Source organism: Ictalurus punctatus, chromosome 13 (genome assembly GCF_001660625.3).
Source record: "Ictalurus punctatus breed USDA103 chromosome 13, Coco_2.0, whole genome shotgun sequence".
In the NCBI taxonomy this organism is placed as follows: domain Eukaryota; kingdom Metazoa; phylum Chordata; class Actinopteri; order Siluriformes; family Ictaluridae; genus Ictalurus; species Ictalurus punctatus.
This window is the reverse complement of record NC_030428.2, coordinates 11,870,322-11,892,764: the sequence shown is the minus strand read 5'-3', so window position 1 is coordinate 11,892,764 and position 22,443 is coordinate 11,870,322. Positions and strand designations below refer to the sequence as shown.

At 41.1% G+C, this 22,443-nt stretch overlaps 2 protein-coding genes across 2 annotated transcripts in view; one reads left to right on the top strand and one right to left on the bottom strand.

Annotated features, from left to right (window-relative positions):
* The first annotated feature begins 602 nt into the window (after positions 1 to 602).
* ptenb (phosphatase and tensin homolog B) lies at positions 603 to 20,793 on the top strand. Its single transcript, XM_017483041.2, has 10 exons — positions 603 to 1,381; positions 1,525 to 1,710; positions 10,007 to 10,091; positions 11,273 to 11,317; positions 11,656 to 11,699; positions 11,814 to 12,052; positions 12,330 to 12,471; positions 15,732 to 15,898; positions 16,028 to 16,249; positions 16,508 to 20,793. The coding sequence occupies exons 2-10, from the start codon at positions 1,632 to 1,634 to the stop codon at positions 16,691 to 16,693; spliced, it is 1,209 nt and encodes a 402-aa protein (XP_017338530.1). The 5' UTR covers positions 603 to 1,381; positions 1,525 to 1,631; the 3' UTR covers positions 16,694 to 20,793.
* The window catches only part of rnls (renalase, FAD-dependent amine oxidase), a 60,486-nt gene continuing 47,874 nt past the window's right edge, over positions 9,832 to 22,443 (bottom strand). Inside the window, exon 7 of the mRNA XM_017483053.3 lies at positions 9,832 to 9,995. Within this exon, the coding sequence (XP_017338542.1) occupies positions 9,990 to 9,995 (6 nt within the window). The 3' untranslated portion in view covers positions 9,832 to 9,989. The remainder of the gene's footprint in view (positions 9,996 to 22,443) is intronic.

Below are 22,443 nucleotides of genomic sequence, written 5' to 3'. Positions count from 1 at the left end.
GAGAGAGAAAAAAAAGAGGAAAAAAAGAGTCTGAAATATTGTACCGCTGTCCCGCCCTTATGGGCCACAGTGAACATCAGTGCACATCAGAGAGCTGCTCACTTTGTGCAAGTCATCAACCCCACGTCTAACTCATCTCAAAAGTTAATTAAGGGGGGTAAAAACTCAGCTATATAAACTATCTGAACTTGTGACGATAAAACGTTTCTGTTTAATTTCGAGCTCCCTAAATTGTGGATTATGCTCTGACTACTTTTCTGCTTGCGTAAGCATTTCAGTAATTTCCTGCCCTTTCTTGCAGAATTGTCGACCAAAGGGGGCAAATGCACGCGCACTGAGATTTTTCTCTACAGTAAATCACTCTCACTGCCAGCTCGCTCGTCTTTCGCACACATTTTCTCCCAGAAAGACAATACAACGCTATCCGGAGACGCAGAGACTCATTACACGGGGTAAAGGCGATATTTTAAGTGATCTGATATAAAACACCGGACACTTCCCTCGTTTCAGAAACACACGTGACTCAGGAACAAAAATGAGTCCGCATGTGTCGAGCTTTGGTATCCCTCCGCCACCGGTGGGAAAAATACGCGTCAAATCGACAAATAACACACTCTGCTTTTGAAACTAACCGATTATTTATGGATTTTACAAAACTATCAACAGTGGCAGTGAGTTCGTATAGTTTAACTATTGAAAACGTTGTCGCTCTGGGAACTATTTTGTGCCGCGAAGCAGTATTTTGGCTGCGCATACCCCTTTTCTTATTGGAAGCCATGATGGAAGTTTAGCAGCAGGAGAGTTTAGCAGCGGAGCAGCGGCTGAGAGGAAACGCAGGGACCGAGCTGGAAGCTTTTTGCGAAAACGACTCCTTTAAAATTAAATATAACCGAGGAGGGTTTTTTTAATCACATGGTGGAGGCTGTCAAATTTCTCTTTATGCATTGGAATACTGACGAGGACGCGGATGGTTGAATTTTGTTGCGCTTTTATGTATTTTTCTTTTCTTTTTTTTTAAGATGTACGTACCTGCTAACTCGCTAGCTAGACAGCTAGCCGCTCGTTAGAGCCACACGGAGCCGCCTGCCTGCTGCCCGCCTGGCGCCGCTACTACTGCCGCTGCTCCCCTCATTCTGCTTCAGAAACGTCGGAGAGGATTTTCTCTCCGCATTTCGGGCACAATCACGGCGACTGCGGCGGATTCAGAGACTTGGCGTGCTTCGGAAACATCTCTCTGCGAGACGTGGAGACGCGTGTACCTTCTTGGTAGCCGGAGGATTTGCGGCCGTGTCGGTGTGGATTTGGGCGGCCGGGCCTGCTCTAGGCCCTCCTTCTGTGTGAGCCAGAAGCAGCAGCCAGCACACGGCCGCTAGCTTAGCAGGTGACGCTAATAACGCTAAAAAGCTAGCGCATCCGAAAGGACTGCGATTATTGTTATAATAAGAATTATTATTATTATTATTATTGTTGTTGTTGTTATTCCATATATATATATATATATATATATATATATATATACTGAAGGAAAAAAAAAAACAGAAGAGGAAAAAAAAGCCTTAACGACGGCATTTCACCCGGAGGCCACGATACTCTCTATTACTTTAAAAACCCTAAAGACTCCTTTCACAGCTATGGCTACGATCATACAGAAGATGGTCAGCCGAAACAAAAGGAGATACCAGGAGGATGGGTTTGATTTGGACTTGACGTGTATCCTCTTTAAAGTCACACCTACTTCATATTTATTTCTTTATTTAATCATATTAATTTCGAATATGTGTGTGTGTGTGATGTATGCGAATGAGCTTTTGAACCCTGGTCAGATTAACTGAGCATCAGTGAGGGAAATGAAATAGACATTTTAACCCGTTTGTGCTCAAGCTACTGACATTGTCAACCTGTCAGAGGAAAAACCTTGATTTCAGTGCCATCATGACATGGCAACTCGATCCAGTATTAAAGCTGATTCTGCATTATCAGGATCATCCCACATGTGTCCATTACACTTGTAATGTCTGGGGTTTCAGTTGGCCCGGAGCTGATGCTGGCCGCTTCAGTGTCTCTGTTCTGCTTAAGAGGTTGTAGACTAGCTGCTGAATATCCTGTCTTCTGTGCTTCGCTTAGTGATTTTATTTATTTACATATATGATATTTCTTTCTTTCTTCTGCCGCTGGTCCATGTGATGGTTGGTGTAGACGTGATATTGTTGAAGCTGGCTTGGGTTTTGATCAGAAACAAAAGCTCGGTGTGGTGCTGTGCGCACAGGATCGGCTGGCCTACATAACGCAAGATTACACTCACCATCAGGGCTACACACAAAGGAGCATTGCATCAGCTGCTCGCAGAAAATGGCTGATGTTAAGAGCCCCTTTAAACCAAACAGATTGCCAAATTGAACTGCTTGTATCCGAGAAAGAAATCCGAGATCTTTGGGGGGTTAAGGCGATAACATTTTCTTCGTTGCGATTTGTCCGGTCCGTTTACACTGGAAATAGTCCTTATTATTTTAGGAATCTGTGTGAAGATCTGTTGTTTGATTGCATTTTTATTTAATTGATTTTTTTCACGATATTTTTTTGAGACCAGGATGCATGAACGGTTTGTGTGTTTGGGAGGTGAACAGAGGCTTCACGTGTATCTGCATGTTGCATTTCTATGCGGAGAACACTTGCATTGCACTCCTCTTTACATCTTTACTGTCCAGCTTGATGGTCCGAATGCCTTACAGTCTGGGACTAACACACACACTTGCACAGCTCACACATGAGCTCACAGCTCATTAGCCAGACACTTTTATATCAAAAGTGATCTGTGGTTGAGTTCAGCTGCTGAGGGTTAAGGGTCTTGCTCAGGGGTCCAACGGTGGTTGAGTTTGAATCCCTGTGCCAGAGGATTCGAACTCATAACCCTTCTGATAACTAGTGCAGAGCCCTGATGTTTGAGCCACCCTGCCTATTCAATGAAGTGGTGATCCTTTTTCCATGTTCAGCTTCTTAAAATTATATTGGCAGTTGTGGTAGATGTTAAAAGGTCCCCTGCGGTGTGTGTGTGTAGTGGCTGAGACTAGTTCCTCGGGTGTCGATTCTCCATTTGTGGACAGTCATGGCACTTGTGAGGATTTAGTATTCTTACCTATTTAATCGTGTACTTTAACTCATCAGCTAGTCACCAAGGCATAGTCTCCATTATAGACTGGAGTTTGGAGGCAAATCTCCAAACAACTGCTACTGAGTTACATTCATTACTTCTCGACAGATTAGTGATGAATCGTATTGGTTTAGTGTTTAGCTGGTGAAATTTCAGCCTCATCACACACACTATTCGTTTTCACGTCGCGTTTGTGAAGTTTTGCATTTTTCTGCTTTAGTCATGAGCTAGGTATTTATGTCATGGCATCTCATTCACCTTGCTTTCTAGGTGTAGCATTTCTTCCAGCATTCCAGGGTAAAAGTCGCACGTACTCGGCAGATTTATTAGCAGGATTTCTTCTTTCTCGTGTGAGAGCACAAATTGCCATCCGTTTTATTTAGGCCTCGATTACATGATGCCTGAACTTGCTACCGATTCAAATTCCCATCCAGAACTAATTAGTTGCTTTTATATAAGTAAACCTATCTGCTCTCACAGAAGTAGACCAGATGGTATTCTTGAAACTATAGGCCCTAGCAGACCACATGGTGCTACTGAACCTAAAGGCTATAGTGTTACCATTTACAAAATAATTCATTTTTTCCCTTTTTTCTTTCTCTTTTTTGAAGTGCATGTGTGCAGTCATCCTTGTCAGATTTGCATTCATTTTCTCTTTGCATAAACCTGGTGTTGTACGCATATGTGCCTGAAGTTGTTTAAAGGAATGCTCCAGCACTCTATCCACTGCGTTTATAGCACGTGTGTATATATGTGTGTGTGATTATGACATTCATTTTGACATTTCCCTGTACTAAACAAAAATGGAAGATGCAAAACAGAAATAAGACGTCTAAGTGCAGCTTTTGCATCTAAACGGTTTACCGTAACTGTTTGTGTGCAACTGTGACGTGCATTCAAAGCTATAATCGTTATACTGATAATACAGGGAGTGTCTTAAAGGGAGTAAATGAGACGTCGTACAAAAGCTCTTCCTATATCTTTATTTAAATTTCCAAAGTTCTAGCAAAATGATAAAATTATTTCCATTACTTAAAGGGATAAGTTCACCCAGAAATAAAAATTGTCATCAGTTACTCACCATCATGTCGTTTCAAACCTGTAAGACTTTTGTTCATCTTCGGAACACATATGAAGACATTTTTAATGAAACGTGGGAGATTTGTCCCTCCATTTACAGTCAAAGTAACCAAACCTTTCATGCTCCAAAAAGTTTATAAAGGCATCATAAAAGTAACCCATGTGACTCAAGTGGTTTAATCCTACTGAAATGAAGCAATACAAATGCTTTGTGTGCACAAAAATGCTAAAATTACATCTCCTAGTTATGAAATATCTTCATTCTCGCGTAGATCTCCTCCGCATTTTCGAGAGAACCACAATGCATGCGTATTGTGTTGACATGAAAGCGGAGGGTTTTTTTTTTTTTTTTTTGGTCGAGTGCGAGTTTTACGGGTTTGGAACGACATGATGGTGAGTAACCGATGACGGAGATTTAATTTTTTTGGTTGAACTATGGCTGTAAAGTGTCCGTGAAATCCAAATATATTTTTTAAAAATGACGTTTTTCCATATATTTAAATTTGCCAGTTTATCATTTCCATGAAAACAGCGAAAGATTTTTGCTGACTCATCCTGTGATTGTCTGATTTGCTTCCAATCGAATGCTCTCTAGAAGGCACTTGTCTCTCGCCTGTGAGCAAACTGCAGGTATCGCTGTGTACTGGCTTCTATTCGGCATTAAATGTGGTCATTCATGTAGTTTTCGTTGTGCAGCTTTTTGCACAACCAAACTTTAAAAACCGTGTGTGTCAGTATTCATTCCTCCTCCAAAATCAGCATGACCTCGCTGCTAAACAACATGGTCTGTGATGGTCTATGTGTTAGATGTAGATCGTATAGGCAGCATGTGTATGATTCAGTGAACAAGCGAAGATTGAGATCATGAAACTCGTCACTAAAGCTTGTCTCTCTGCTATTGCTGCAGAGGTACGAAACCAAGACACGGCGGTTGGAAACCTCTGTTCTAGGATACTGAACAACAAAGTCGCAGTGAGAAATCCTACACAGCTGAAAACAGCAGTTAACACTCTTGGTTGCTTATTTAGCTGGCTTGCTAAAAGTTTTAGATTGGCTGCGAGGTGCAGTGTATATATTGTGAAAATCACTCAAGTCCTTCGACACTCCTGTCTTGACTTCCTGTTTCAAAAGGAAATATGTCAAAGGACAGACTCAAATCGTGGCTCTCGATCCAACTCGTGCACTTGAACACTTTCCTGACGACTCCATTGCTAACCCATCACCTTCAATACTCTGAAATGAGTCCGATCTATGAATGCATTTTTACAAAACGTTTATTGTCTGCTCCAACAAATGCGCCATGACTCATAAGTGAGCTTTGAATATACTGGAAACAGGAAAACATGTTGAAGCTCTTGTCTGTGGTTAACATACATGCACTACAGATGTGTAGATGGAGACCAGGTTGAAAACCGCTGGATTACTCCTTTTTAATGTGTTTTCAGTATGCACTCTACATTTTTAGACAACAATAGGACATTTAGAGTTGAAAGTAAATGGCGACGTATTTGAGTTTTAGTCTAAACACTGATGGATTTCTGAATGCTCCGTTGAACAATCGTGATGTTGAACTGGTGATTAACGACTGATTAGGAAGGCTATTCATAGCTTGGTTGGTGAAACAAATACTTTAGCTGAGGAAGGACATGTTTCTGTATCAGCTCAGTATGTGGAAACAGGTTTTTGCTCACTCGGGCTACAAGAAATTAGTTTGAGCGTTCTGTGGAAATGTGGTTTGCCAGTGCAGTGTCTGTGAGGTGAATAAAATCCTAGCTATAAATATAGTTCACATTGCTTACCTGCAGGTGAGTTTGGAAACGGTTCAGTTTTATCCCTGATTATAGCCTTTTAACAGCTTTATGGGAAGAGATGGAGGACACCTCTGTATTTCCATATCCGCAACCTTGGAGAAAAGCTCTGTAAGTGTGTTTCCCTTCTTATTCATTTTGGACTGCCTTTTCTTTCTCTCGTTTTTCAGATCTTGATAGCCAGCTGAACAGTTTACTATCAAAACCCCTGCATAACCTAGAAAGAATTTCATGTAAGTTGGATGTATTCGAGAGTAAATGAGGACGGGTTGTGTAAATAAGGGACTAGTGGGTGGCAGCTCGTCCATGCAGCTGAAGCTGATTCATCATTTACACTCAAATCGCTGTTTGGATGTCGTGCGAGTTTCATGAAGCGGACACAGATTTATTCAGACGTCATTCTGAACGCTGAAATCTGTGCAGCTTTGACGAATAAAGGCTGGAGTATTGGCAGGATTGGATTAATTTCCAGAGCTTGTGTACTTGTTTGACATCAGTCAAGATAGTGGAAGAAGTTTAAAGACATATCAGAAAACTGAGGGAGTTGGACTGGAAGTTCGTGTGGAATTTGAATGCAGTAAAGCGTTTCAGAGAATTGGCCCCAAGATTGATTGAGGGTTGTTTTTTTTTGGGGGGGGCTGTTCATATCATCCTCATGTTCAACAACAGTGACTCAAATGTCAGTTTTAAGCACAGCACTCTGTTTGTGTGAGAGGGAAAGGTCTTATTGCAGGGCAGTGTGTGCATCTAAAGTCAGAAAAGTGTGCGGGTGAGGATTGAACAGTGTAATTAGGGTGTTATACAGTCCATACAGGATTTCACGCAGTGTTTTTTTTTTTTTTTTTTTTTTTTTTTTTTTTTTTTTTTTTTTTTTAAGATTGTTGCGGTCAAAATTGATTTATTATTGCCGCTGGGTTTTTTTTTCCCCACCAAACTTGCGATGCAGCTTGCATTTTTATTTATTTATTTTTTTGTGCCTTTTTAATTTTTTTTTATTATTTCATTTTATTTTTTATTTTTTCCTGGGAAAACTACCTGAATTGGTGAATTATATTGTGGTGTTTTTATTTATTCTATTATTTATTTTATGTCTGATAAATACCTGTATTTGCCATGTAATAGCCATTGAAGCCGGTATGGCAATAAATACAAACAAACTTTAGTTGGCGAAATTGCAGTTGCACAAAATAGTTCTGCGCAGTCTTTTGCAGTGATTGTTGGTAAATGAGACCTTTTTAGCTGTACTCATGTTCGATGCACATGAATCAAAGAGGACTTTGGCTGAAGGTTGTGTTGACGACGTCACATGAGGCGTCTTCGCCCAAATCTGCTGTAATTTAGAAACATTTCAAGTTACTCCGAATATTGTCGAGTTCGCTTGATTTTACGTTAATTTCTGCAGTCGCATAATTGCAAAAATCCTAGAGGGACTGTATGATTTGATTTGTATTTTTGGCCTGATATAAACTTCATGGTACTTATTAAGTCTTAGGCTGTGTCTACGTAAACATGTGTAATGAAGGAAATCATTGCAGACTGATTAAATACAGTGACATGCAGTGTTCTCTCTCTCTCTCTCTCTCTCTCTCTCTCTCTCTCTCTCTCTCTCTCTCTCTCTCCCCCTTTTTCAGTTGTGTCTCTCTCAGTACTGTTCTCTTTCAGTACTATGTTCTCTCTTTTAGTACTCTTTCAGTTCTCTCAGTACTCTCCTCTCTCTCGCTCTCGCTCTCTCTCCCTCCCTCTCAATTTTTGAGTTGTCTCTCAGTACTGCTCTTTCAGTTCTCTCTTTCAGTACTCTGTTCTCTCTGTGTACTCTTTCAGTACTCACTCTTTCTCTCAGTACTCTTTCAGTTCTTGCAGTACTCACACTCTCAGTACTCTCTCTTTCAGTTCTCACTGTACTGTTCTCTCTCTTTCAGTACTCTCTCTGTGTGTAGACATCAGACGTAATCTGCTTCTGTTTTATTCTATATGACAAATAGAAATGCTATACAATCTGTTGTGATATCTTTTTAAAGTAGGTGTCTGTAGTGCTGAGCTTGGTTTTCGTATAAAGGGTTTCTGCACAAAAGGAAATTGCAGATTTCAAGCTGTTCAGTTCAGAGACCCTCTCATAGTTGGTGCGTGTCAGTTTAAAAATGCCTCCTACCAAACGAACCGCAGCGGCATTAGACCATAGAAACACCAGATGTTGACAAATTAAGTTCTGACGAGTTTGTATGACTTGAGTATAAATGATGAAATAATATGTGCTTAACATTGAAAATAACAGAAAGGGCAATGGGTGCCAGCTGGTCTGTGGGTAGGAAGAGGATTTGTATTTCGCATGCACAATTGTCTGTCTTATAAATTCACAATGTATTATTGTTTCACAATGTATTCATGTTTGTTTGTTAGCAAAATCTTATTTGTAGATAACGTGACATTATGTGAGCTCTACAACTGAATTTCATCACTAACTATTCCCAGGCTGTCTCGGCAGTTATGTGTACAGTAATCTCTTCGCCAACGCTGAGCCTGAATGTTTACAAAATGGATCAGCTTTGCCATTTGCTCCCGGTTTATTGTTGTTTATAGTGGCCCTTCAAGCGGTAAATGGTTCCTCTTTGGTCTTTACATTATCTTACTTTTTATAATGGAAGGGAACGGTTCTGATGATCAGAAGGCTCTTTTAATAGTTTTCAGTAAGGGTCCATCATGAAGCGAACACAAAACGCAACTGTGCAGACGGTTTCACTTTGTATGCGAGATCCAGGGACAGTTACGCTTACTCGGACAGTCGTGGTAAGTCTTATGTTGGCTTTCCTTGTAAAAAATAAGAAGATGGTGGAATGACATGCTAGTCTGGCTTTTAGTTGTGTGAATTCTGTGAGGGTCTCTACATTAAGTCGAGGGAATTGCATCGGTGAGTGTAACAATGAATCTGGAAAAGGGCTTGGAGAAGGCATTTCCTGTTCGGCGTGTCCGTCTCGATCACTAGATGTAAGTGCACGTGTTGTTTGAAGCGTTTCCCTACTGCGGGAGTGGAGTTGCTGGCTCGATGGGCGATGTGACACATCACTATTACTCAAAGGCGTTCTTGCGATACACAATCTGCATCATTATATAGATTTTATTTGTTGCATGCATCATCTGTTCTATATAAATATTGTTATTCAGTTAATTTTAAAAGGAATAAGGAGGATCTTTATTAACAGAACTTTTTTTTTTAAGTGCAGAATTTGAACATCTTTAGCATCAGCTGCTTCCAGTCAGTTTGTAACGACTTTAAAAAAATTTATTTGAAAGTGTATTGACACATTTTTATCGCCGTTATATCATATTCCCCAGCCATATGACGCCGTTTCTTCTCACCTCTTTGTATACGCGTTTCTCTCTTGAGCCGAGCGGTGACGTGAGGTGCTCCTGTCGTAAGAAGCATGTCTCCAGCCCTGCGTGTGTGCTGCTCCACTGCTCTGTGTGAATGTCAGGCGGCGAGGACTGATGAGCTCTCATGGCACTTGTTATCGAGAGGTGAGGAAGGAAAGCGATTCCAGGCCGGGCCGAGGCGCAGCGTGATTTATTTAGTGCCCCTGTGTGGCCTTCTGGGTTAGAGGTCCATGCATCAGTCTCTTGCAGTGAGGCCCATCTGTTGTGTATTAGCCAGGAGTCTGCTCTCTGGCCTCTCGTTGCACACTGATAGTAGGATGCCACGTTAGATGAGTAGTTGAAGTTATAGTTTGGCTTATTGTTGCCTTTGTGCTTTTGCTTCTCTCCCTGTCTGAAACGAAGTGTTTCTTGTAATGTAATGTAACGTACCCCTTGGCTCACCCTTTTGTGGTTCTATGGAGATGAAGTATGCTCAGAAGCCATAACGGACCGAAAACGCGCAGTTACGTTCCAGAATGTGGCGATGGCCGTTTTTGTTGGCTGAAACGTTGTCAGTTCTCCAGAAATGTCTTTGCTGGGTTTCCTTAATTCTGCAGAACAGATATTTATCCCAACATAATTGCTATGGGCTTTCCTGCTGAGAGACTCGAGGGGGTGTACAGAAACAACATAGACGACGTTGTACGGTAAGTGGCTCTCACTTATGACTTTAACAGGACAATTCATACAATGTTAAACCTGCTTCTGCCTTCACCCCACCCCCTGCCCCCACCCCCCAATTGTCTGTTGGAGTGTTTTCTCATTTTGGGTCTTCAAGCTTATTGGGATAAGGTTTAGGGTATGAGATGTGGAAGAGATGCAGACAGTCTGCTTTAATTCTGCTTGGCAAAAATATATCGCATCACGATAGACAGTGACGTTTGTAAGATACAAGACGCCAAGTTTGCTACCGTCAACAGTAAAATCAGTGCATGTTTTTAATGTTGAAATTTTTACCGAATTCCACCTCATTTTCAGAGTTAAATAACAAATTATTTAAACATTTTTACTACCATCCAATCAGTTTGTGATTATAACAAATCTTTATTGTGTTTTTATATTTTTAAAAATATACATATGTATTTATAAAATGGAGTCACGATATTTGCAAACTCAGGAGTCTGTGACATAATTTAACATTATTTCGTCATCTTGCCCAGCTCTAGCTTGGATGTTTGTTTAGGCTTAAACTGCTCTATCTCGTTGACCTTGATCAACTCCTCCCATCTGAACACGATGCACTCGGTGACATTTGGAGAACGAACATGTTTGGGGAAAGAAAAGGAGCTATATGATTCTCAGCTCTGTCGCACCGTCTCACTTCTGATTGATGGAATTCTGCCGAGTTGCGTCACTTAATATGCATGTTAAACTAGTTTATCTGAAATAGGAGATGATCTCCATTGTGATGCAGTAAATGAAAGCTACTTTTACTCGGGCAGAAGGTCAGCACAGGAATTCATGCATGCTCCGTTTAAATATATATATGTGTGTGTGTGTGTGTGTGTGGGGGGGGGGGGGGGGGGGGGGTATTTATTTATTTAATAAAAACATAATGTAGGAGGGGAAAAATATATGATAATGTAGTGACTTTTTTTGCCACAGATCATTTGTAGCCCTCGTAGTATATAAATGGCAGAAACCTCAGTGCATTTGACCACTCTGAAATAGTGTTTGTCAGTGGTGTGAGTGTTGTAATGGTCTGCTGCATGCCGAGAGCCACACTCATCAGGCGGTGGTTTTGGACAGAAGTAGAGAGGCGTAGAGACAGATGCAACTTTCAACATCGTATGTTTCTGGAAATGTAATTATCACTTTCTCTCCACAGGTTTCTGGATTCGAAGCATAAAAATCATTACAAGATATATAATCTGTAAGTATACGTTAACTCGTATCATTTCCACGGTTTCTCTTTTTGAGTCATTGTGCCAGCTGCTTTATTAGGCAGCTAATAAATCAGTCTGTATTTCTTTCAGCCGTAAAATGGTATATAAAACGGGACTAAATGTGTGTTCTCCAAAAAAAAAAAAAAAAAGAAATGTCCTATCTTTTGAGCTGTTTTCTTGGACTTAACTGGTTATCTATAAACCACGATAAGATTAAATTTAGTCTATCGTTTCATTTTCTGCTCACCTACCTGAAATAGATGTTTTTTCCTTGGTCCTGTGAGTATGCTAATACAGGCCATGCGTTTTGTCGTTGCTTTTTCAGATGCGCAGAGAGACATTATGATGCTACCAAATTTAATTGCAGAGGTAAGATGCCAAACATGCAAAACCCATCAACCCCCCACCCCAAAATCCATCCCCCAACCCGAAATAATTAGGCTTTAGTAATAAGTCATTGACCTTTCTGTTTGTCTCCTGCAGTTGCACAATTCCCGTTTGAAGATCATAATCCTCCACAGTTGGAGCTCATCAAACCGTTCTGTGAAGACTTGGATAAGTGGCTCAGTGAAAATGACAATCATGTGGCTGCCATTCATTGTAAAGCTGGCAAGGGCCGGACGGGTGTAATGATCTGCGCATACTTATTACACCGAGGCAAGTTCGGGAAAGCAAAAGAGGCTCTGGACTTCTACGGAGAGGTCAGGACCAGAGACAAGAAGGTAATTACAGAGCCTTATCTTTGCATGGGTTCGTGCAGGGTCAATAATTGGACTCTGTTTACATTTTTCACTGCACCAGATGCTTAATCAGGTTTACACATGATTGAATCTGATAAAATACAGCGACTGTTTAATACTGTAGGAAGACTCAGGGAGTCATTAGCTTTGCTGAAGTAATGTCTGGGCTAGTCCATCAACTGAATTTGATCAAAGTTTCAGTATCGTCTGTAATGTGAAGCAAAGTGAGGAAGACATTTTGGTGATTTGCTGTTTACAGGGTGTGACGATCCCCAGTCAGAGGCGATACGTCTACTACTACAGCTACCTTCTGAAGAACCAGCTCGACTACAAACCGGTGGCACTGCTCTTTCACAAGATGATGTTTGAGACGGTGCCCATGTTCAGTGGCGGGACCTGTAGTAAGTACTGAGCGGAGTCTGAGCTGCTATTAGTTCTTGAATTCTCACTTAACCTGTCAAGGCACTCTTGGTGCTCTAACTAGAGACTCTCACCCCCACATCCATACTTTTTTCAAGCTCTGAGTGATCATATTGGGTGACATTTTTACCGAAGTAGCCCTTGAGGCAAAAGTGTGCATTTTTAATGTAGCTTTCTCTGACAAGTCTTCCAGATCATCAGTTCACTTGTGCTTACTTTGGTTTGAAATTTTAGCTCTTGTCTGGACACCTCATATACAGGTAACTCACTTCGTAACAGATGAAGACTCACTGATCATCATAATGATGTCCTTACGACAGTTACCGAGCCAATCTGCCAAGACTGTCTTAAAGGGACTGTGTGTATCTCTAAGATATCCATTTGGCTGTCAACTTTATTGTCGTGGGTTGCAGTCTCTTTTAAATTTATTTATTTATTTATTTTTTAAATAAATGCGTTCTGACTCTGAGGTTAATCTTAAGTACACTTGAATAATGGCTAGAATTGTACTATTAAGCTCATCCTTCACCAGTCAGGCATAGATAGTTATTTGTGTGTGTGTGTGTGTGTGTGTGTGTGTGTTTATACATCGATCAGCCGTAACATTAAAACTACCTGCCTAATATTGTGTAGGTCCCCCTTGTGCTGCCAAAACGGCTCTGAAGTGTCGAGACATGAACTCCACAATACCTCTGAAGGTGCGCTGTGGTATCTGGCACCAAGACTTTAGCAGCAGATCCTTTAAGTCCTGTAAGTTGTGAGGTGGGGCCTCCATGGATTTGACTTGTTTGTCCAGAACATCTCACAGATGCTCGATTTGATTGCAGTCTTGGGAATTTGGAGGCCAAGTAAACACTGACGTCTGTCATGTTCCTCAAACCATTCCTGAACAAATTTTGTATGGCAGGACTCCTGCTGAAAGGCCACTGCCTTTAGGGAATACCGCTGACATGAAGGGGTGTACTTGGTCTGCAACAATGTTTAGGTAGGTGGTACGTGTCAAAGTAACATTTACATGAATGCCAGGACCCAGGGTTTCCCAGTACCATCTCTTCCCCAGGAAAGCGATGCATTTAAAAGAAAACATGATTCATCTGACCACTTTTAGGCCACCTTCTTCCATTGCTCCAAGGTCCAGTTCTGATGCGCATGTGCCCATTGTAGGTACAGGGGTCAGCATGGGCACTCTGACTGGTCTGTGGTTACGCAGCCCCATACACAGCAAGCTGCAATGCACTGTGTGTTCTGACATCTTTCTATCAGAGCCAGCATTAACTTTTTCAGCAGTTTGTGCTATAGTAGCTCTTATGTGGGATCGGACCAGACGGGCTAGCCTTCGCCACCCCACGTGCATCAGTGATCCTTGGGCGCCCATGACCCTATCCCGGTGACCGGTTGTCCTTCCTTAGACCACTTTCGGTAGATACTAACCACTGCATACCGAGAACACCCCACAAGACCTGCTGTTTTGGAGATGCTCTGACCCAGTTGTCTAGCCATCACAATTTGGCCCTCATCAAGGTCACTCGTTTTTCCTGCTTACAACACATCAACTGACTGAACTCGCTGTTCCTTGCTGGCAAATATATCCCACCCCTTGACTGGTGCCATTGTATTGAGATGACAATGTTATTCACTTCACCTGTCGGTGGTTTTAATTTTATAGCTGATTGGTGTGTGTCTATATTGTGCATTCATATAGTATTCAGGTTCCATTTTTTTCACATTTTATGTTCAATCCTTTATACTAAAATGCTTTAACAAAAAAAAAATTCCCCCCCACATCAATCTACATTCCATACCCCATAATGACAAGGCAAATGCCAGATTTGTGATAACTTTGCAAATGTATTCAAAAGTAAAAAATGGAAATATCAAATCGACATTATTCAGACCCTTTGCTATGACTGATTCTGCAGAGTTTCTGCACTTTGATTGGAGTCCACCTGTGGCAAATTCGGTTGATTGGACACGATTTGGAAAGACGCGTGCACACATGCGTCTATATAAGGTCTAGCAGTTGAAAATGCATATCGGAGCAAAAACCAAGCCATGAGGTCAAAGGAACTGCATGTAGATCTCAGAGAGAGGGTTGTGTTTAGGCACAAATCTGGGGAAGGTTACCAAAAAAAAAAATTAATTCTGCTCCATTGAATTTCCCAAGAGCACAATGTCCTCCATATTTCTTAAATGGAAGAAGTTTGGATCAACCAGGACTTAGAGCAGGCCATCTGGCCAAATTGAGCAATCGGTGGACAAGGGCCTCGGTAAGAATGGTGACCAAGAACCTGATGGTCACTCAACCAGAACTCCAGAGATCATGTGTGCAGATGGTTGACCTTCTGCAAGTTTCTCCCATCACTGCAGCTCTTCACTGATCTGGGCTTTATGGCATAGTGGCCAGGCGGAACTGAATGAATGGTCTGATGAAACGAAGATTGAACTGTTTGGCTTCAATTCCAAGAGTCATGTCTGGAGGAAACCAGGTACTGTTTGTCACCTGCGCAATAACTTCCTAACGGTGAAGCATGTTGGTGGTAGCATTGTGCTGTGGGGATATTTTTCAGCAGAAGGGACTGGGGCACTGGTCAGGGTAGAAGGAAAACTGGACACAGGAAAATAGTGCTCATTAATGAAGACATGTTTGAGTGCTCAGGACCTCAGACTGAGCCAAAGATTTACCTTCCAACAGCACAGTGACCATAAGCACAATGCAAGAGTAGCTTAGGTTCCAGCTCTGCGAATGTCCTTGAGTGGCCCAGCCAGTTCCTGGGCTTGAACCCAATGGAACATCTCTGGTGAGACCTGAAATGCCTGATCACCGACAATCCCCTTCAAACCTGACCGAGCTTGAGAGGATGTGCAGAGAAGAATGGCAGGAAATCCCCAAATCCAGGTGTGCAAAGCTTGTCACATCATACCCAAAAAGACTTGAGGGTGTAATCGCTTCCAAAGGTCTTTTATCTAAGTACTGAGTTAGAGGTCTGAATACTTATGTTGATGTGAGATTTCAGTTTTTATTATTTTTAATAATTTTGTACATCTGGTTTTTGATTTGTCATTATGGTTTATGGAGTGTAAATTGACGTGGGAAATATTTAAAAGCATTTTAGTATAAAACTGCAACATAACACAATGGGGGGGCAAAACGATGGGGTCTGAATACTTTCTGAACGCACTGTATACGAATGTGCTCCGAGGAGGGGAGGAGAGTAATTGCGTGCAAATGTCTCCCACGCAGATCCACAGTTTGTGGTGTACCAGCTGAAGGTGAAAATCCACACATCTAACCCAGCACACACGCGGCGTGAAGACAAATACATGCACTTTGAGTTTCCCCAGCCGCTGCCTGTGTGTGGAGACATCAAAGTGGAGTTCTTTCACAAACAGAACATGATGAAGAAAAAGGTACGCAGCCCTTAAATCAGCCACAGCTTCGGCACAAAGGAACCGCAGTCACGTTGCGGAGGCCGAAAAGTTTTCATCGATGCTAAATTTAATACGATGTGAAAAATTACCCTGTTGTGATTGTTATAGGACAAGATGTTTCACTTTTGGGTGAACACTTTCTTCATCCCTGGACCAGAGGAGAACTCGGAGAAGGTAGAAAACGGGAGTTTACTGAAGGACCTGGATGGGATCCAGAGCACAGAGAGGGGGGAGAATGACAAGGATTATCTAATCCTGGTTTTAACAAAGAATGACCTGGACAAGGCCAACAAAGACAAAGCCAACAGATTATTTTCCCCAAACTTCAAGGTGAGTTCAGGCTCGCACGTAATACACACCAATGCGGTATCTGGTAGTAAGATGTCATTAGGTTAGTCTAACTTGAGTAATGTCCATAACACATGGGAAACTGTTCTGAAATGCAGCATTCATTAAAGGAGAATGTTGTCCGTATGTGCTTTAAAAAAAAAAAAAAAAAAAAAAAATTTTTTTTATTTTTTAGTTTTAGCACTTATACACCACTTATACATTTAAAACTCTGGGTTTGGGTTTTGCTTTCTCTCACAGGTGAAGCTGTTTTTCACAAAAACAGTGGAGGAACCATCCAACTCAGAGGCCAGCACTTCAGCGTGTGTAACCCCGGATGTTAGTGACAATGAACCGGACCATTATCGATATTCTGACACAACAGATTCAGACCCAGAAAACGAACAGCTGGACGATGATCAACACACGCAGATAACGAAAGTTTGAACTTATTGTTTTGTTTATGGGAAGACAACAAAAAAGAATCTTTGCATAAACCAGAGTTGTAAAAAGGAGAAAACTTGAATACGAACTGAAAGCAAGTCCTTTTTTTTTTTTTTTTTTTTTTTTTTTTTTTTTGCCTCTCCGAAACAGAAGTACATAAGTGGGACATTTTCTCATGTAAGATGCCTCCGTTTTTAGGGACACTCTCTGACCAATTAGCTTTTTTCGTTTGCCCCTTTTTATTGACAAAGTTGTTAACACCTCCATAGCTGGGAGCGGGTGGAGGGGGTGAAGTGTGCTGCTGCATTTCTTGTTCATAACGAGGCCAGTGCTAAAGTCAGTGTCCATGCCCTACGTGTGCCCTCCTCTAGTGCACAAATCGTCCATCCATCAGGCCTTCTGTTTTACCTACTGTGAATCTTTCCGTGCTGTCCGCAGACTAACCCACCCCTTAAATAATAGGGAAGTGCAAACTTTCATAGTCTGCTAGCATCATTGCCACTAATGTAGTAATAATGATTCTTCTGCATATTAGGCTATATGAGGTTTTAACTGCCCTCTCCCTCCTACCCTTGTCTGTTAACCGCAAATGCAGCAGGAAAACACAGTAACCCCGATATTCTGTCAGTGGTGTGCTGTTTTTATGTTCACTTTACCACAGCAGGGAAACCAGTGTTGCAATAATGTTGACAAAATAGTGGACAAAGGTTTGCATGCTAATTGAATTAGTATCCATGTTGATGAATAAATGTTATACAGTTTTATTTTTCTCCCTTCATATGCAACGTTTCTGCTGGCATTAAGGTTTGGTTATGTTTAGTTACCAGGTGACACCCCATGTCATTCTCTCACCAGGTGTATTAGTATTAATTGTTAAGCCATCAGTGGCATTATATTTTATATCACATGGATTTTTCCCTATTGAAACTGCTAATGTGTAATTAATCAGTTGGCACAGAGCAGATCTCTTCTGGGTTCTTGTTTTAAGCTCTGAACGTCAGTCAGTCAGGCTGTTTACCGCGTCACTACGTTAACAATATGAGACGGAACTTGTCTTGAGGTTTCTGCGTGGCCATGGTGGGTCGAATCACACGCTAGTCTGAACTTGTGTGCTTGATGGTTTACTTGTGGCGAGGGACTTGTGATCGTGGCCTGGCTGTGTGGAGAAATACCTGCTGAACGCTGTGTATGAAAGAGACTTGAATGTAAGCTTGTGTTCCCCTAAGTGCTAATAAGAAACCTCATCCGGAGTTTTATGCCATAGTTTCATTTTCTCCCCATCGGTTTTGTTTTTTCTTTTCTTTTTTTTCTTCTTTTCTTTCTTTTAGCCTTGTGTTTTTGGGTCGGACATCAGATTCTTGGCTCCTCAGACTGTTTGTAGCCTTATTGTGTGGTCTAATGAAACCTGGATCATTTACTTATTCAACAGTGGTGCTTACAAACTGCCAAACTACAAACTTACAATGAACAATAATTTCAGAGCCAGGAATGTGTGTCTCTGTGGGGGTGCTTCTGTCAGATGTGCTACTTGTGTATGTGCTCTGACTGTTACATCTCCTGTCTGACTGGCTGGCTGGGTTCTCTACATTTTTAAAGCCCCTTTTCCCTATAATCTTGAACATGATTCATTCCTTTTGGAATGAGGTGCAGCTACAGATTTTACATGTCTTGTGCTTGCTTCAGACTTAGTGAGACAGATTTAAAAAAAAATATACATATTTAAATATCCATTTTTATATATGTATATTTTTTTTTTCCTTTTTTTTTTTTTTTCTTTCCCCGCCTGCATGCCAAATTTTTAACATCTCTCACCGTGAGCCAGAACAAAACAAAAAAAAAAGAGAAGAATCTCAGTCTCTTGGATCATCGCTTAGGGGTGAGGGGTGGTGAGCAAGCTGCCTTTTTCCTGCCGTTGATGTCATGGCTTCACTTTTCTCACCGACTCTACACGTGCTGTACAACTCGCTTTCTTTTCAAAAGAATACGCCTGAGTAATGGAGCTGTACAGTAGCCAACCCAGGAAAAAATGACATCCTTACAAATCAAGGGTTCAGATTATTTTTTTTTTGTTTACAATTTATCACTGAAAACCTGCCAAAATTAAGCTTGATGATTTTTTTGTTTGTTTGTTTGTTTGTTTGTTTCTCATCCAAAGGCAGTAGGTAGGTATTCTTTGCCTTACTTGAAGCTGACGATGCTTACTTTCTGCTCTTGCTTTCTACCATTCTGCCCAAGCACTGACTACATAGTACTTATTTAAAGCTACTATAACAGAGCAACATATTGTGCTAGACTTTTGCACGGTTACAGGTTTTTGCAGGGTTTCAGTCAACAGTATTTCTCACCCAACACATACACACACACACACTTCAAAAATTCCCCCTCAGTAAAAAGCCATGCAAGCAGTGAATATGTAGGATGAAAGATGAAGTCTTGGTATGATCTGTGCATCCCCCATAGAACTATTGTGTGTGTGTGTGTGTGTGTGTGTGTGTGTTTTTGTTTGTTTGTTTGTTGTTTTTTTGACTGAACATGAAAAAAGGATTATTTCTGTCAGTATTCATAAGCCCCTCTGCAGGTATTCTGATATCTGACTATTTACATTTAGTCATTTAGCAGATGCTTTTATCCAAAGCGACTTACAAACGAGAAAATACAAGCAAAAATGTGATGTTTTAAATCGGACCAATCTGTTCAAGGGCATCACAAGATAGTGTTGCATCACAGACCATCATTAAGCCTCTGGTAGACTTCGTTTTTTTTTTTTTTTTTTATGCCTATGCTAGCGTATGCACACAGTAGTACGTGTAGACTTTAAAAATATACTCAATTTGACATGTACGCGTACACAGACGATCGATGCGTGCGCGTCAAGACGACTTGCACTATCCCTCCTGGCCTACAAGAGTCAGTACAGAGCAGTAAAGCAGGTCATTTGGCGTGAAGGTCGACAACGAAGAAGAATCACAACACGAAGAACAATGCTTGGGCAAACCTTCACCATGTTTAGCACCCATATACAAATCCTTATACTCCTTTAAGGCTAGAATTATACAAATGCGGGTCCTTTCCAACCTTCACTCGTTTCAGTCTCTTCCCTTTTGTTTTTTTTCTTCATCTACCTTGAGAATCAGCAGCCCTGGGTCACTGTTGCCACCTTGTGGAACAGCTAAATGGTGCAAAAGAATTAAATGTGCATGTGATGCCGCGCGTAGTCTGCTGACGATCATTTGCGTCACGCGTACAGTATGCTATTCCTAGCATACGCATAAAAAGTGAAGCATATTTTCTACTTGAGGACATCAGTACAAACTCTACTACCCCACCCCCATGTCAACCCCAACACATTCAGACAACTTAGATTCAGTACTGTAGCTCATCAAATACAAACACCTGAAACCATCTGCGTCCTTTTTATGTGGCACGGGTTTTAAAAAAAAAAAAAAAAAAAAAAAAAAACTTGTGTGGAGCTCACAGGCAGCATCAAAAATTTTTTTACGTTTCAGCTTTAATGATTTAAAAAAAATATATTAAGGTGCCAGTGTGTAAGTTTCATGTCATTAGTTTTAGCTGATTTGTGCAATATGCTATGATGCCTGTGGTTACCACAAAGTGCCTCGTTTACTTAAATAAAAAGAAAAAAAGTGCTCGTTTTAGACCCAGTTTTAGAACATGGTGTCATGCATGTAGACTGACAGGATGGTACTGTGCACTAACTCACCTGGGCTTTACACACTGCAGAGGACCCACAGGGCTCTGGCCCCTGCCACATCCTCATTTTCCCCTCTCCACTTCTCCTCTGGGTTCAGTTCCACTTAGGCGCAATGTAAACTCGGTATATTTTCAGGCGTTTGAAGAAACAGAGCCTTATTCCATTTCAGCCTGTTCAGATAATTTTGTGATGTGCAACAGTTGCTCTGTGTGTAATGCTATGCACTGAGAATACACAACCAACAATGTATGAATATTGTATAGGTTATGTACAGGTTATGATGCTCATACAAATCACTTGTTTGTTTGTAATTGTATGTGTAAACTCCCCTTTATCTTAGTGTTATAAACCCCACATAAATCCAATAAAGTCTCATTCTTGTCCACTTTTACAGCCTTATTAAGAGATTATTTACAACATGAGAATATTTCCTGATACAGTTAGAACTTCAATGCTATGTTAGAATGTTCGTCTAATGCTTGGCTTATTATTATTATTTGTATTTATTTTTTTTTAACCAAATGAACAGGTAGTGCGATGATGGTGAGGTTCTACATTATGTTCTCGATGTTAAGCAGCCCATGAAGTGGAGCTTTGTGATATTTACATTTCATGGCAGCATGCAGCAGCTTGACTCCAACCCCAAGCTTTTTCTCTGTTGACTTCTTTTGAAAATTCCTCTCGTGAATAATTTACATTATTGGGACAGAACTGGAAAATATTTACAGCCACTTGTAAATAAGCTGCTCTTTGGATGCAATTTTGTCCTTCATAAAAATACACTTGGGAGATGTTTTTCATCCGTAAGTCCGGTAATCTAAGTCTGTAAATACGTACCTGAGCAGAGCTTCAGCGTGCCTTAGCGCTGGCCTGCGGATGTGTTACCGCTAACGACCTCTGATTTACTGTCCGGCTCCGCTGTCTGTAAATAACGCAGTCTCCACTGGACCTAGTGGAGCCATCCAGGCTGAGTTTATGTAGGAAACGTGAACGTGTTCCCCAGTCACGGCCCAAGAAAACCGTTTCACTAACCTTCTGCGGTGCCACAGGACGGCGGCTGATTTGGGAAGACTGTGCAGATAATAACGGAGCTAAACAAAACTTGAGTCTCATCGGAATATAATGATTACAAACCTTAACAACATTCCAAAAAACACCAACTGTGAGATTTGCTGAATGTTCCAAGAGTGAAAGGCAAGAAATGTTGGACTATTGTTTAAATTTCCTCAAGGGTTGGAGCTCGCTTGCATTGGATATTCACCAAGTGGTTGCTCTTAAATATTTGAGAAGCAGCTTACGACAGGTTTTATTTCAGCTACTGATTAGTGTTTATTCTGTATTTTCTATTCTGACGGAACTACTGCTATGATTTTCCTGATTTGCTTTTCTTTCATGGAGTGTTCGGTTTATGTTGGACAACCTCTGAATTCTATCCTGCACGTTGTCATATTGAATTATTACTCAATAAGCTGTGTGTGTGTGTGTGTGTGTGTGTGTGTGTGTTTCTTCAATTGGAGGACTATGGTCCAGATGCAGACTCAGCAAAATATTTCAGTGGCCCAAACTGAGCACTTGAAAATCCTGTAGCAGAGCCATATGAAAAATGGGCTTTAGTTCAGCGACGTTTCAGAACATGAACCATCACGCTTCCTGTAGCAGATCCCGTGTTGTGGCATTTAAATTATTATTATTATTATTATTATTATTATTATTATTATTTTATTTTTTATTTTTATTTTTTTTTAAGCTTAGGGCAGCTTGGCAAGGGAAGTTGTCACAAACTTTAAAATGTTTCATTTTCATGCTATATGTTCTCTTCATACATGAGCTCAGACACCCTGATTGGCTAGTGCTTGCTGTGACTGCGAGAGAGTATGCCATCCTCCCACTCAGACAGTACAGCCCGTACAGTGTCAGGATCTGAACTTGCGATCTCCCCATGATGGTTACTACACTCATTTTTTTGTGTGACAAAGCTGACTCAACCTTTCATCATTGGGTGTAACATTAATGACCCTGAGTAAGCACTGCTCTTGCACTA

What these genes read in the sequence shown, in the direction of transcription:
- ptenb (XM_017483041.2), top strand. Translation starts at nt 1,632, where the DNA reads ATGGCTACGATCATACAGAAGATGGTCAGCCGAAACAAAAGGAGATAC. An exon ending in GTTCAGTGGCGGGACCTGTA is followed by an intron (nt 12,472 to 15,731) that starts GTAAGTACTGAG and finishes TCTCCCACGCAG; the next exon opens with ATCCACAGTTTGTGGTGTAC. An exon ending in TATTTTCCCCAAACTTCAAG is followed by an intron (nt 16,250 to 16,507) that starts GTGAGTTCAGGC and finishes TTTCTCTCACAG; the next exon opens with GTGAAGCTGTTTTTCACAAA.